This window comes from Amblyomma maculatum, chromosome 2, assembly GCF_055883805.1.
Source record: "Amblyomma maculatum isolate TAMU_Amacu chromosome 2, ASM5588380v1, whole genome shotgun sequence".
Classification (NCBI taxonomy): Eukaryota; Metazoa; Arthropoda; class Arachnida; order Ixodida; family Ixodidae; genus Amblyomma; species Amblyomma maculatum.
In genome coordinates this window covers 227,739,266-227,754,896 of record NC_139345.1, presented here as the reverse complement: position 1 = coordinate 227,754,896, position 15,631 = coordinate 227,739,266, and the positions used below count along the sequence as shown (strand labels likewise).

The following is a 15,631-nucleotide window of genomic DNA, read 5'->3' as shown; positions in this document are numbered from 1 at the left end:
TTCCTCTCAACCAATTATTATTCGGACGGATTGCCTTCGCGATTAACATGCCTTGCAGTTCTTCACCGAAACTAGATCAGTTCATTTGCAACCCTTAATTATCATGATTGCTTTTCAGCGGCACGATGAATAGCGCAAGAACAAACGCCTGCAGCTCGTGCCCGTTTTGATATACTATCAAGTCATACGAAGATCAGACGCGATATATTCCGTATGTGTATAATCCCACAGGGAAGCTGCACTGTGAGTTCCATTCACTTGCAGTACTGCCTATGCATATGTTCACACAGAAATGACACAAAAGCTGCTGGGATAGTAATTGCAAGTACCTTGAGCGGTTACTCCAGTGCGATATTGCCGGCAAGAACAGGCCCGGACTTGTAAAGTAACTTTTCTCTGTTTTTATTTCCGCGAGTTTCAACGAGTGACTCTTCATCACCAGTTCTATATAGTAAACATTGTTATAATTCCGGCAGTCGCGCAGCGTTATTTCTCATATTTTTAAATTTTATTTTTGAAGGTCATTATAAAAATCCTGATGAACGAATTAAATATCCACGTACAACCTAGCTCTGATCGAGCAGGATATTTTAAGTATAGTTGGTACATGGAGTTTATTGTCCCAAAATGGAATCGACTATGATGGGTGCAAAATAAGCAGAATAAGATGACGCGCATTTGAATAAAAAATTTCCAAGTATATTAAAAAAATCTCAGCAGATCGCGCATTTTTCGCTGCAAGCGATCGTGGAGAACGTTGCATCTGCACTCATGCGTGTCTCCTAGAGAGCAAAGAGAACAAAATCAGAGCTTTCTTACTGGCATTCATAATGTACTGTGAATGACCTTGCTACGTCTGTAAGATGAGACAGACGTCAAACGTCTTTTTATCGAGCAGGCGAAAACAAGTTGGCAGCGCACTCTGCCACCATGTTACAAAGAAAAAAAAGATTGAGTTCTTCTATATGAAATTCTGTGACTTAAATTGCCAGTAAAGTGAGCTAAAAATGTGATTTTTAGTTTACTATATATAGCTGCCGATAATATTGTTCCTTAGTGTGAGTGCTTGAAGCAGCAGAAAGCCAGTCAATTGAGTCGTCATATGAAAAGCGCACTTCCAGTCATTCATATTGTCGTCCTCCTTGCATGCGCTAGGAATCTGCCCGTAAGTTCAACAGTGTTGACTATAAGTCTTCTTCTACATTGCCCTTTCTCGTTTTTATTTAACTTAATCACTCACGGCAGTCGCCTACGTACCGTAGCCACGCTGTTGAGGCCACGCAGAAGGTAATTCAAGCTGCAATCGGCTAGTCACGTGCGGAAATACTCACCAGAGCTATTTTTATGTATAAGCGAAGCCTACGGTTCAAAATATTCGCACGCGTGAACTGGTTTCGAAGGCAGCGTCGCTTTGCGCAGTGTAGGCACGCTGCGCTTTTGCCTACACCCCATGTCGCTGCCGATCGCAGCGCCACCTTTGTTTACAAACAGGACGCTTGTCTCAAATAAATGCTCTTCTTCTTGCTGCTTCCATGCTGCGTGTTCGTTGTTGGACGCCGGAACAAACATTACACTCGCTCAAGGGAAAAGCTGCATCATAGCACTGTAAAAATCTGTTGAGAAATATTTTGTAGGCAATTGTGGCATTTTGTTCCTTATATACGTTGTCCCAACTTTTGTTTTCAATGAGTGAACAAAAATTAATCATGTTTTGATCACTTATGCGATAACAAGTCTTTTCTTGGCTTTGCCTAGTTTTGCTAGTTAGAGATGGTCCCAAGCAGAAAACAGGGAGGTGATCACTGAGGTCACATAATACAACACCCGCATCAATATCCTCACAATTCATGTTTGTAACACAGATGTCAAGACATGTTGCTGTGTCGATGGTCACTCTTGTTGGGATTGTAACAACATTAGTACAAGCATACAGGTGGACAAGGTCACGAAATTCATTTGCATGTGGACTGTCAGACATCGTATTAATATCTACATCTCCAAAAATAGCAAAGATTTTGTGATGCATCCAATCAAGCCAAGTGCATTTTCAAAGAAATCGCAAAATTCAGACACGTTGCCAGATGGCGGTCTGTATAGTGCTCCAATCGTGATACTAGCTAACTTAACAAATAAGCTTTATGTATGTTGGACACATCTCGTTAAATTGTCTATAACTTCATAGGGTATATTTTCCTCAAGATATACAGCACCTCCCCGTTTTCCTGGCAGATAAGGTGTGTCGCCCTTTGTTAACCATGTTTCTGTTAAAACTATTACTCTAAATTTTACTTTCAGAGACTGGAAGAATAGCACTAAATCATCTACCTTGTTTCTTAAACTGCGCATGTTTAAATGGATAGTTGAAAGCTTCTTGCGCTTCGAAAGATAGAATCAGCGCACTTGCAGGACTTCAATAGGGAGAAAATAGGGCTTGAATGGGCCTCTGATGCGTGCCGCTGCTAAACTGAAGCCCAGGTGTGCAGCCGTATCCTTTCTCAGGTGGTATCCGCACGTCCCCCTTTGTCGGTCACTGCTGCTCCATGCATGCGCGGTATGGAACTTAATGCCGACTTAATTTGCACCCCCCAACTAGACAAAACTAGGCACCTTGATGAGGCAGCAATGAGTGCAATGTCGGATATGATCAAACCAAACCCTGTGTCGAGATTAGCTATACATGCTGTCAGGCAGAAAAACGAGGATCTCACACAATATGTGACACAATAGTGGGCTCTCCTGAATGAATCAGTGTATGTGGCTCATAAGTTGTTAAGCACAGAAGCCCTCTTTCTTGAAACAAGCAAGTACGACCACATGCCAAAGTTGTCTGTCCGTGCCATGGAGGGATCACATTTTGTCAAGTGATTAATACACAAATGAAACCTCAACTGTTGGAAAGTATCAGAAATAGAACCCCTTACATCATTTTTCCATCTTTTAGTAAATGTGCATCTTGGGAATGGTGACATCCCTCTTTTGTGCAAAAAATACAATAGCTGCTGTCATGAAAGTACTTTGAGAAAAATATTCTTCATTTTGTCAGCTTGGACTTCTTAGCGGTGATCGACTGCAGTCCTCACGACATCACTACAGCCGTAAGTAATCATGCACCCCAATACAGAGCAGTTGGTTTGGATGCACAAAATTCAGTTTGTATTGTCTCGCTTGGAATGCCTTCAGCTCCTAAGTGTCACTGAGTGGCATGCACAACATTTCCCTTTCCAGTGCAAGCATGCTCTGGACAGCGTGCTTTCAACCAGTGTTTTATGCATAACTGATCGACAAGTAGCCTCCTTCAAATCCAAGAAGCCACACTTATTCATCTTGCATGTGCAAATACTATGGCCATTTCTTTTACTGCTCGCATCATCACTGCCAATATCTGAAGCCACCATGCCTGGCTACATGCTCCCCGCACGACCAACTTTGCAATTCTTATTAGTCAGTTTTCAAAAATACTACAGCAGAAGCCCGCTTTAGAACTACACAAAAAATATCAGACCTTGGTTATAAGAGTGACAAAAGGCAAATGGGAAGCAGATAAAAATTTGAATTCAGGTTTCGCTTTCACGCCCCTGGTAGCTCAATTTATCGCTCTAGTTAGTCGCAATTTATATTTTTATTTCCCATTTTTTAATTCATTTCGACTACATAAGTTTGCATAACGGAGCACATTTCTGCCAAAACAGCTGCCAGTAGCTTTTGTGTATAACATTATGCCCGACGCAACTAAACTGGCCACTATGAAGAGACACACAATGCAGGATTGCAGTTACCTGCTCATGCACCCACATACAAGAAGAGATTCCTTTGTATGCAACAGCATATGAGCTCCACTGTGACCATCTTCCCCATTAGCCATGAGAAGACCTTAATACATTTTAAAAATTATGAAGGACATAAAGCTCCACTTTAACCAAACCACATAAACGTGGCTGTGCGGCCTAGGGGTGGATTCTGATATGCAAGGCAGCTGCTGCCAAACGTCATCCACTCATGATGGATTTTCTGATTAACATTAACAGTGCATGTGTATGGCATGCCATCCCTTTGTCAATGTCCTCCTGATTTCCCTCCTTCTTTGCAGGGTCGATAAAGCAAACAGCACTGCATGATAGACAAGTTCAAGACCTGGGGCAATTTTGTTTCCCTCAGCGAATGGCAGTGATTGCAACCAGAAACTGCCACACAGTTTCTACTCTAAGCCATTTGTGAGAAGGCTGGCTTTAGGTTGGACAGCTGTAAAAAAGAAGACCCAAAGTGCCCTTCCCACATTTCTGGGAACAGTGGTGTAGATAACAAAGCCTTACTTTTGAGCCTCAATCTCATTGCCATCCAGCTGCTGCTGCTGTGGGAGGAGGAAAGGGAATGGGCTGATCTCACCCACAGTAACTCACATTGGCTGCCCTCTTATCACTCTGCCTGCCCATCGTCATTTGCAGTAGAAGTGGACTCGGTGGCTTTCTGGCTGTGTTGACACGTGTTGGGCAGCATTCACTGCCGAGACTTTCCCTGCTCTTTCATTAGAACTACCGGTGTCAAGACAGAAAAGAACACCCCAAACATTGTTTAGAATGAGTTCTAAAAAAATCTATTCCTGCCATCCAGTAACCGATTGGCCAAACTAGATTTGTGCTAAATGCAGAAAGTGACTTGACGACGCTTGAACAAAACAAAGCAAACACTCTCGTCACACGAATGACCGCAGCAGCCAATAGGGAGCAAGAAGGAGGTGCTTGCCTTGCCTCCTTCTGTTGGAGTTGCCGTTCCTTCTCCTCTAGGCTGTTCTTGACGTCAATCAGCTGCTGTGAATGCTGAAAGGCAAGTGCACCTGTTAAGAGTGGCAACATAAGGCCCTTTATGCTGCACATATCAAAAGCTTACTACCTTAAAATAAGGCTTAATTCACCTGTGGCTGTCCACCATATGCTGAATGCTGTTGACAATTTATTTACTTGGATTACTTTCAGGGCGAGAGGCCTTACAGTAGTTAGAAAAACATGGTATTGCAGGCACAAATGTTTTCTGGTTTTACAACATTAGCTATATACAGTTTACAAGTTTGTTACATTCCTGGTTATGTCAGCTAAGGCACTAAAAAAAGACCAACAATGAAGGTGAGCAACCCGAGAAGGCAGTTCCAGTCCTTTGAAATATCAGGGTGTCTAGCAAACCACTAGTTTCAAAATCCCTGACCAGGTTTTCCCTGATTATTTCAGTTCACTGTCCCTGAAGAGTGAAGAGGCTCAGAAATGTACCTCCCTCCTAATAACAATAAAGCCATTTAATTCAGCAATTTACAATAGTGAAAAGGCCATTAAGAACATCAAAACCATTCCAATGTAGCTGCGCTTGACATTTCCCAGCGACCACAGCAGCGCAGCTTGAGGAGCACATCTGCGCTGGCCACTGCCAGTGCGGTTATTCCCGCTTTTTTCGTGCACTACTCTACGCAGCGCATAATTTATTACTCATGGAAGTATTGGTTCTTCTATTGTGGCAGCTCAGCCATACGCTAGCGTCAAAGTAATATATCGTGCCTCTCCTTGCGACGTGGCAGCCGCGGCTGCCGCGCGCTGGCGAGACAGCTAAAAAAAAAAAAAATCTGCATGAATAAGATACTTTCTCTGCGCCGGCTTAAAATGAAAATGCACTGCAGAATATATCGTGCGATTTTCCCTGACTTGGCGAAATTTTTGATGGTTTCCCTGACATTTCCCTGTGCATAAAATTTCCCTGACAATGCGCGGTTTTCCTGGTTGCTAGACATCCTGAGTATGTGCAATGCATGAAGGGAAGTTTTTCGACAATAAAGAGCAATGCCGAGGTGAGGAGGATATGTGTGCAAATACAAGGTCAAAAACAGAGCTGAGAAAATTTGGTATCAAAGAACTTGCTGTTCTGCTAGTTGGTTATAGCCCATTTTTTAATACTTAAAGGCGAAAAAACAGGACAAGCATGAAGATGATGGGATGAAGCAGCTTTTTTTTCCAACTAATTTATTGCACACACGAAACGTATATGTATATATGTAGCTTTTATCATCACCTATGCAGACACCTAAGGTAACGTGACAGCACATGCTCAAGGAATTTCTTTTCTGCCATGTAAAGAGCAATCGTAGTATCACTTATGGATCAGCTGTCTTTCTTTTTTTGTTTATAAAATGCTTCAATCAGCTCGTCAAAGACAAGACAGCTAGGGAGCTTATTTAGGTGCTTTATGTGTTTTTTTTTAAGTGCTTTTTTTTTAGTAGGCGGTAGGATAGTTAGAGAGGATACTGGTGCGCTGTCTAAGGAGACGCAGGATTTGATTAAGAAACGACAGAGTATGAAAGTTTCCAATCCAACAGACCAGATAGAATTGGCAGAGATATCAAAGCTAATCAATAAGCGCAAAGTGGCCGATATAAGGAGAAAATTAGAGAAAATTGAGCATGCTGTAAAGAATGGGGGAAGCCTTAAAGCGATGAAGAAGAAATTGGCAAAAATCAGATGTATGCGCTAAGAGACAAGGCGGGCAACGTCATCACGAATATGGACAAGATAGTCAAAGTAGCCGAGGAGTTCTGTACCGATCTCTATAGCAGACAATGAAGTCACAACAATAATGAGATTGGCGGCAGGGAAATGAAGTCAGACGTTCCACCAGTGATGAAGGACGAAGTTAGGAAAGCATTAGAAACTATGAAAAGGGGGAAAGCAACTGGAGGGGATCAGGTAATTATAGATTTTTTAAGGATGGGGGGATGTCATGCTGGAAAAACTGGCCATCCTGTATACGCAATGCCTGGTGTCATCGACGATACCGGAACCATGGAAGAACGCAAACATTATTCTCATTCATAAGAAAGGGGATGCTAAGGACTTGAAACATTACAGACCAATCAGCTTACTGTCTGTTACGTATAAGGTATTTACTAAGGTAATCGCTAATAGAATCAGGACAACCTTAGACTGCAATCAAGAAAAAAATCGAGCAGGTTTCCGGAAAGGCTACTCTACTATCGATCATATCCATACCATCAACCAGGTGATAGAAAAATGCTCAGAATATAACCAGCCCTTATACATAGCATTCATTGATTATGAAAAAGCATTTGACTCAGTTGAAACCTCGGCGGTGATGCAGGCATTGTGAAATAAGGGGGTAGGCGAGCCGTATGTGAAAGTGCTGGAAGATATATATAGTGGCTGCACAGCCACCATAGTTCTGCATAAAGAAAGTAACAAAATTCCTATAAAGAAAGGTGTTAGGTAAGGAGACTCGATCTCCCCAGTACTATTCACAGCTTGCACAGAGACTTGGAATGGGAGCATTTAGGGATAAGAGTAGATGGAGAATACCTTAGTAATCTGCGATTTGCTCATGACATTGCCTTGCTAAGTAACTCAGGGGATGAATTGCAAAGAATGATTGATGATCTAGACAGGAAAAGTAAAAATGTAGGCTTGAAAATCAATATGCAGAAGACTAAGGCAATGTTCTACAGCCTAGGGAAGGAACAGCAGTTTACGTTAGGCAGCGAAGCACTGGAAGTAGTAGGCGAATAGGTCTATTTAGGACAGATCAAGAGCATGAAAGGGAAATAACAAGGAGAATAAGACTGGGATGGAGCGCATTTGGCAAGCACTCCCAGATTATGACTAGCAGCTTACCGGTATCGCTCAAGAGGAAAGTATACGCCATGCGCAGCGCCTATAGGGGCGCTGCGCCTAGCGGCGGCAGTCGGAACCCGAGGCGGGCCTCATGCGGCAAGCCTGGCCGTGGCGCGCGCGTGCGATCTGCCGTTTGTGCGCGTCTCGCGGGCACTTCCGCGGTGACAGTGTGCGCAAGGGGATCGCCTTTTATAATAGCGGACATGTGTTTGATATCACGGCTGTCTGAAACTGCATCGCCTCCATATGCGTCAAGTGTCTCCTGCAGACTGGCGTAAACAAGGTTGCGCATATATACGAAGTGCAGTTCATTTTGGGTGCCCCGCTTTCATTACAACGCCACCCTAATTCGTTCATTCCTTGACCTATGAACCAATGCTCTTTCTTTGCTTCATGGTACACGCTTGCTTCGTTTACATGCAATAAATTGCTACAGAAAACTAGGTAGCGTCTTCGAAACTGCGAGCGGTTTCGTAGCGGTGCGACCGCAGGAAAAGCCAGCGAGCTTGCAAATTCTGAGCATCAGATAAATAGCGCATATTGGGCTCCTGTAATTAGAGTTCAGATTTTTCATGCTTGCGCTTTACCACTGCCTGTACGGCATGGATTTCACGTATTCCGTCGTCAAAAAGGCAGACCGGGTAGATAATTTCATGGGGGAATGAGATATCAGCATATCTGAAAAGCCGCATCACAGGTTAGCCAAGAGCATATTAGATTTAAACTTTATATCCTATTTTATTATTGTAATATCATGTTGATTTCATTTGTATCACCCTCGCGCCCAACTGCAGAATTACAGCGCGCTTTATAACAAGCTCTAGAACATTTAGATTGAATATCAAGTACAGTGACATGTTATGTTTTCGTAATCTTGCCAGCCAACAAGAACACTGGCTCTGGTCTTCAAAGTAATTGCATGGAAAGTTTCAAAACGCATATTGGAAATTGTCTGTTCAATAACCTGCCGCAGCGGCTCAGGCTACTGAGGAAGATCGAGTTATCGGGACCGAAGTCGACCGCGCCACCCGCGTTTAAGTGGAGGCGAAACGCAAAATGCAACCGTGTGCTGTGCGATGTCAATGCACGCTAAATATTGTCTGGCTAAGCATTTAACAAATCTAATGCGTATTGTATATTCCCGGTAGCGGAGTCAACCAAATTTAAACAAGAAGTGTTCATGGAAAGTGCAATGACAAGCAGAAAACACTAAAAACATAGTTATCAATAGTTATCACTCAGCCCTGCCACACGGTAAATTTAGTACCTTTTCCATCGAATGACGTTCGTTCAAAATGATATTTGTTTGCTGCTACCCGAGAAAATATAATGACATTCGATGAAAACGACCTTAGGTATCGAATGAGTGTGAGGTACTCATCCGAATGCGATCAACGAGGAAATGTGTTATCTCGACGCCGAGACTCGATGAGAAGATACACCCAAAATAAACTACAAACGTGCCACCTGCAATAAATGCTACTGTGCTCCTATAATTGTGCAGCTTGTCATCTATGTGAAATATGCCAAATACCATTGTAAAAAAAAAAAGAAAAAACTGGCACCCATTGCTGCCAGCCAATCCGTAGCCACCGCACCCAGCGCGGGCGGAACAGGTCGCTCCTGCTGCCGCGGTCTGTCGGCGCCGAGTGGCCGACACGGCGAATTTCTTTCATCACCTTCAAAACGCATGCTCTGTTGATTATGGATAATAAGCGCCTAATTTGATGAAGGAATAAAAAAAATACTATTTCCAAAGCGCTTCCAGCTACGGCTTTGATGTGAAACCGTTTAGGCGCTTAGGCATAGCGACGACTAGGGCCTAGCACGCGGCCAGAGCGCCGTCGTCGGCTGCTTTCGCGGGAAGCGTCGTTGCGGTAAGCTCGCGGTATCCGATGTGGCAAGCGTTACGAATTTGCCATATGTTTTCTTGATGAGGACAAGCTAGGGCATTTTTCGACGGGCCTTAATACGCCAAGCGAACGATCTGGCGAAAACGTACGGGAGTCAACGGTGCTGTAGTATGCTGCGTCGTATGGCGATACTCGAAGGTTCTATAGAAGCGCCTTCGGAGAGTACACTAGATACTGCCTATTTTACGTGTTGATCTTGACACTTGGTTTAGTGCGCAAAGTGTATGCGTTGTTGAAACTCGTACGCGTTTCGCAGTCGAGCGCAGACGTGTGCACCTTCCGTGCCCTTTCGAAAACAAACGCCGCCGACACTGCCGCTAACTTCGTAATTGATAGTACTAATCAACAGGTTGGTTACAAGGCATGCAAGACAGGAATGTCAATTTAAAGGTAGCTTTCATTTACAGCGCAGTGATCTTCGCAACATATTGAAGGCGCACCAACATTTGCATGTCAATCGCAGTTACCATACTTTGGAAATGACATTAGCTTTGGTCGTGTAGCAGCGCATCGAAAAAAAAATGGCATTAACCTGAACAAATGTCATTCGGTGCGATTTCTTGCTTTCTGCGTCGAAAAACCACGATTCACGGCCGCCGTCGTTCTCGTGAAGCATCACTGGAAACTTATACAAACGTGTTCCTGGCAAGGTTTTATGTCTGTTTGAAAAATCAACTTCGCAGCAATTCTTCCCGGACATTGCTAAAGATTGACAGCGGCGTTATATCAGTTAAACCACGACCAAAGATGAAAACGCGACGCGCGCGCATAGAGGCTGACACGAACAGCGCCCGACCGAGCCCGCCTACGCTTTGCGGCATTGGCGACAGGCGGCGTTGTCGGCGTTTTGCGCATCGCCTATACAACAGTTGCAGCTCACCTGTACTTACCTATGGGGCTGAAACGTGGAAGCTAACAAAGAGGGTTCTACTTAAGTTGAGGACAATGCAGAGGGCTATGGAACGAAAAATGGTAGGGGTAACATTAAGAGATAGGAAGAGTGCAGACTGGGTCAGAGAAATAACTCAAGTTACTGACATTCTAGTGGAAATCAAGAAGAAGAAATGGGCATGGGCAGGACATGTAGTGCGAAGAAAGGATAACCGATGGTAGCTTAGGGCAACAAACTGGATTCCAACGGAAGGAAAGCATAGCAGGGGGCGGATGAGGTTTGCAGGGGTCAAGCGGATAAGAAGTGCTTGAGATCTTCTCACAAATGCTGCACTGCTTAGTTGTACATGGACAAAGGACAAACGCTGAGGTTAAGCGCAATTGAGGTTAAGCGGATGCAGCTCGCACGGGACCGGGTTAACTGGAGGAATATGGGAGAGGCCTTTGCCTTGCAGTGGGTATAGTCAGACTGATGATGATGATGTAGAAAAGAAAGGCAGCTTTGCTACTACAATTTCTCTGTACATGGGCGAAAGGAAATTTCTTGTGCTACACGGTAAACAAGATCACAGGTGACATGTCACCAGATCTGACGATTCAAGCTTAGCTTCGTGTGTGCAATAAACTAGTTGGAAGGCACTTCGTTCTGTTTTTGAGCTGGCTGATACAGACCTAGAGTGGCATCAGCAGAACAGACACAGAGAGATGAAAAACGAAGCAATACACTAATACTATCATCACCTCTTTAGGAAAAAACACAAGCAAGAAAAAGTCACGTTGCCCTTATGTACGCTGTATACTTTCAATCAATACAGGTGTTGAAGCATAGCCACTATAGCGAGGCGACAGTATCGTGCCTCTTACCGCACAAGCATGTGAGCACACTCGCTGGAGCCGCAGTGCCTGACACAGTGCGCTTGAGCAAGCATGCCAAGCCATCTGGGCTTATTACAAGATTATACCATTCAAAAGCACTCAGGCGACTGAATTATTCCCACTCCAATCATTAAATCAGATCTCTACGCACAATAGCATTTAAGAAAGCAACTACAGAATGCTAAAACAAGCTATTTTTGCAATGCAGTAGATAGGCTTGTTCAAGCAGGATACCCTCTTGAAATTTTTGCTTCAGTAATGAAAAGAATGTTAAGATAGGGATTGGCGACAGAGTCAAATAGCAACGTCGAAAGGAATGTGGCCGTTATACCACTTATACCCTATAGTATCCATGTATTGAAAAGAATAGGAAAAAGAGCCGGTGTTGATGTGGTGTTTTCAGCCCCTGTCAGATTAAGTGTCATGTGCTTGCATGTAAATGGAACTGGAAAGAGGACAAAAAAAGATGTTAATAATTGCAAGAAAAATCCTAACAGTAAATATGTGTCTTGCATGAATAATGTTGCTTACTCAATCCCCCTGGCTTGCGGCTGTTCGTACATCGGCCAAACATGTTGTCTGAATGACAAACTTAGGGAGCAAGAATGCTGTCTGCTTCACTGCCGCGACTGCTCATGTTATCCATTATTGAAAAATAAAAGACAGACTATCACCACCCACAAAGATAAGCTAACAAGAAAGGTTATTGAGGCATCAGAAATTATGAAGTTTGGTGCGAAATGTGTCTGTTGCCATATCAGAGAAAGAGCTCAACTATTTGCTATTTTGTAATGGCTGGATCTGACGAAAAAATATCTGCATGTCAGAGAGGTCTGTCACATGTGTTCATTTGACGTTGTTCTGCGGTGCCAGAGTATATATAGCGATGGCACACTGAATGTTGTCAGTTGAGCGCTGTTCCTTCTCTCGTCAGGCATTTCAGGGTTTCAAGGTTAAACCTCAGTGAAACCTTAGTAGTATTTGGGACCACCTTAAGAAGGCAGTGACATGTTTGGAGCAGCTGGATGCACTGCACAGACCACCACAGTGCTCTTGTGCAGACGTGCTCGCATAGCCACATGGACTGGGGCTCATTGTGGCATGCAGCCCATTAAAACATACCTGGTTCAACTATCATTACAATTAGAATCTTTGCCTTCCAAAACTGTGTTATCTGGCACAGCCCTTTAACCACGAGAACTGTGCTCGTCATACTGGTAGTGGGGATACACGAGTCCTCCATTCCACTGTAACGGTGGTTACGAGGTTACGCGCGTGCTGTTAGGAAGGATGGTGAGAGGAGGGCAGACCTTCCCAGTACCCCACAGTGCTGGCATAGCCATAGAGGCCGCCCCTCCATAACTTGGGAGCTTCCTGCCATTTCCTCTGGCCTATATGGCCGGTGCACGTGTGCAGTTCAGTCTTTTTGCCGAAGAGAGCATCACCTGAATCACCAGCTACTGTACGCACTACAGGCTGTGAGTGCGAGCCTATTCTCCTTCCCTTTTCACGTGTGCTTCCCTATTTTGGTGGCTTTCTTTCACGAAAGCAGGATGTTCGCTCGATGTGCTGTTCTTTTTGAGCGCTGTCTTTGCCGTGAAATTACTCGGCAAAATAAAGCCTGCTTCGAGTGTCTTTCTCCTTTGGCCCAAACCTGCCATGGTGACAGCTTACCGCACTGCGGATTGGCAGTCACAGCTCTGATTGTTAGGGCTGGTGCTAGAAGGTGCCTTTTGTGTCTAGCCCTTGGAGCATTCTCAAAAGAATACGACACATCTATCGATGAAGAGTCGCCCAGCCCAACGTGTTGTTCCCAGCACCAAAGAGGAGTCGGCAACTGTGTCGGCTGCAATTTTCAACTCTAGAGGGTTGGCCACAAAAAGCGCATTTTGCAGCTTAAGTACACGACTACATTTTAAAAGGTAAGCAATTTTGGTAAGCTTTTTGAGAGTCAATTAAAACACACAAAGATATCAAGAACACTCAATTTCAGTGGCTGACAGAAAGGCCAACCGCACAGACTTATTTATTGAAACATCCACCATACTAATCAGCTTAGCTAGAAAACAGTGCTGACGCTGAGGCACAATGGCAATAAGGCACAGGAGATGTGCAGGCTGCTCCTCACCTCTGACTTGCGCCGCAGCAGTTCGGTCATCTCTTCTTGTAGCTGGTAGATTTTGGTCTCTAAAGCTGCTCGAGGTTTCCCCATGCTGCAAGCAAAATATGGCGAGCTTCAGATTGTGATACCACAAAAAGTAGGGTTTCCATGGAAAAAGCATATTATATGGTTTCACATTCCACTAAATGCTAGGGGAATGCGTCACTCTGCTGTCACTCTCAGTGGGTGCCACCCATGAATTAAAAAGTGTTTTGGGTAGTTTTGCATCTGACATCCTTCAAATTACAGATATCCCAGAAATGACACTGCAACATTGAAGACTTGTTTACACCTGGTCATAACAAAATTGGAAAAAATCCCAAATTTTTTGTTACATCCACATTTCTATGAAATTTTCGCGTGAGAAATGAAAAGTACAATTCAGAATAGAAACAAGAGTTAACCACGAAAGTGTGTTTACAGTAAACTTGGAAGTCATTTGGTAATCGTGCTCAGGGCCATTGTGGCTGCACCTCTACACGCATAGCACTGGCTTCCTATGCCCTGAAATAATGCTGCAAGTTTGGAATGTATTCATAGCTATGAGCAAGTGCATGCTGACGTAGGCCCTATTTCATAAGCCTACCATTTCTCAACCCCATTACGAGTGTCATCATCTGAATGCATGCAAGTGCAGCATCCACCTGGATTCGGAGTTCATCTGTAGCTGCAGGTTCTCCTGCTGCAGGCGCTCCTTCTGTACTGTCAGCTGCACATTGTCCGCGCGAAGGGCATCCACACGCTCAAACAGCTGCGTGCCTGAAACACACAAAGGGAACACCCTGAAATTACTTCCCAAAACTGAGCCTTTCACCAAGAGTGACAATTGGGAAAGATCACAGCAAAACCCTTTGAAACACATTACATCTCGGCAAAAGATGGACAATAGCCACAATTCAAACAACCTTGGTAGCAGGTGTAGCTGTCTCTAATATGGCTAATACAACCACAAAAAGCACCAGGCACGTAGCAGCCTCAGCCAGCTGCTATGAAAAGACGCTGTGCATGAAGCCACACACATCAGCCATAACACTTCTATGCAGCTGAAGCATTCCCACAAATTGACATCCCCTCAAAGACAGGTGTAGCTAACAGAATGCAGGTAACCCTTGTGCTACAATACATAGTGTGCTCAATGCATTCAAAGAATCTCAGATGTTTCACAAAGTGCTCTCTCCGTGTGCCTTTTAAGCAAGCTTACAGTGTGTTGCTATCTCCTTGACTTGGAGCCGTCTGAATGGTGGAAACATCGCAAGCGGTGACACACGGTTCTGGTGTGTCCACCAATCAGATGACTCCAGTTACGATAATGACGCAAATATGGATCCTGGTTTATAATGTGCCCATTTGTCAACCTGGTTAACATAAAAACATCAAAAATGCCTGCAGCAACCAACTGCAAAAGTAAATAAGTTTAGCATGTTAGGCTTCTCTGGACTTGCAGGGGGTCTGCTTCTGTCATTGTCCCTGTACTGCTGCTCACAGTTTGTTCCACACTGGGTGGTTGCTGTGTGCTTGTAGGTGAGTGGCTATGATCTGAGTGCATTTCACACTGGCTACGTGAAGGGGCTGGGACCTCCTTGAACTTTCACAACTGCCCAATGTTGGTGACAAGGCATAGAGGCTGGACTCATCATGCACTCCACAAAGTGCATACGTAGTGAAGGGACAGAGAGATAATTATTTATTTGTTCATTCCTAAAGGCCCCTTATGGCAAATGATAAAAATAGACAAGAACCACAAATTATACAAACAAATCACACAGCATATGACATCGGAAGAGAAATATTAATTAGTTACAATTAACATCCGAGCATAGAGGAAAAACAAGAACCAAATAAACAATATATGAACAGAAGAGCATACACTGAAAAAATTATTACCAACTATACAACTTTAGGGAATTAAAAGCATTAAAATAAAATGTGAATTCATATTAATAAAAATGCAAGGTAACAAGACCAAATGAATTAATAACAATGAACCCAAGGAAGTAAAAGTTTGTAAAATTTATCAAAGTCAATGGTAGCACAAATATGCAACGGCAGAGCGTTCCAGTCAGTCGTAGTATGTGGTACGAATGAATGTGCATACATAGTTAAATTTACATGGCATGCACTTGAATTTGAAA

At 43.8% G+C, this 15,631-nt stretch overlaps 1 protein-coding gene across 6 annotated transcripts in view; it reads right to left on the bottom strand.

The window, feature by feature from the left end:
- The window catches only part of LOC146201459 (autophagy-related protein 16-1-like), a 224,025-nt gene that overhangs the window by 201,267 nt on the left and 7,127 nt on the right, over positions 1-15,631 (bottom strand). For all 6 annotated transcript variants that reach the window (XM_084595861.1, XM_084595864.1, XM_084595863.1 and 3 more), the window contains exons 2-4: positions 14,144-14,258; positions 13,467-13,551; positions 4,741-4,814 (exon numbers count right to left, since the gene is read on the bottom strand). In XM_084595861.1, coding sequence (XP_084451987.1) covers positions 4,741-4,814; positions 13,467-13,551; positions 14,144-14,258 — 274 coding nt within the window. The remainder of the gene's footprint in view (positions 1-4,740; positions 4,815-13,466; positions 13,552-14,143; positions 14,259-15,631) is intronic.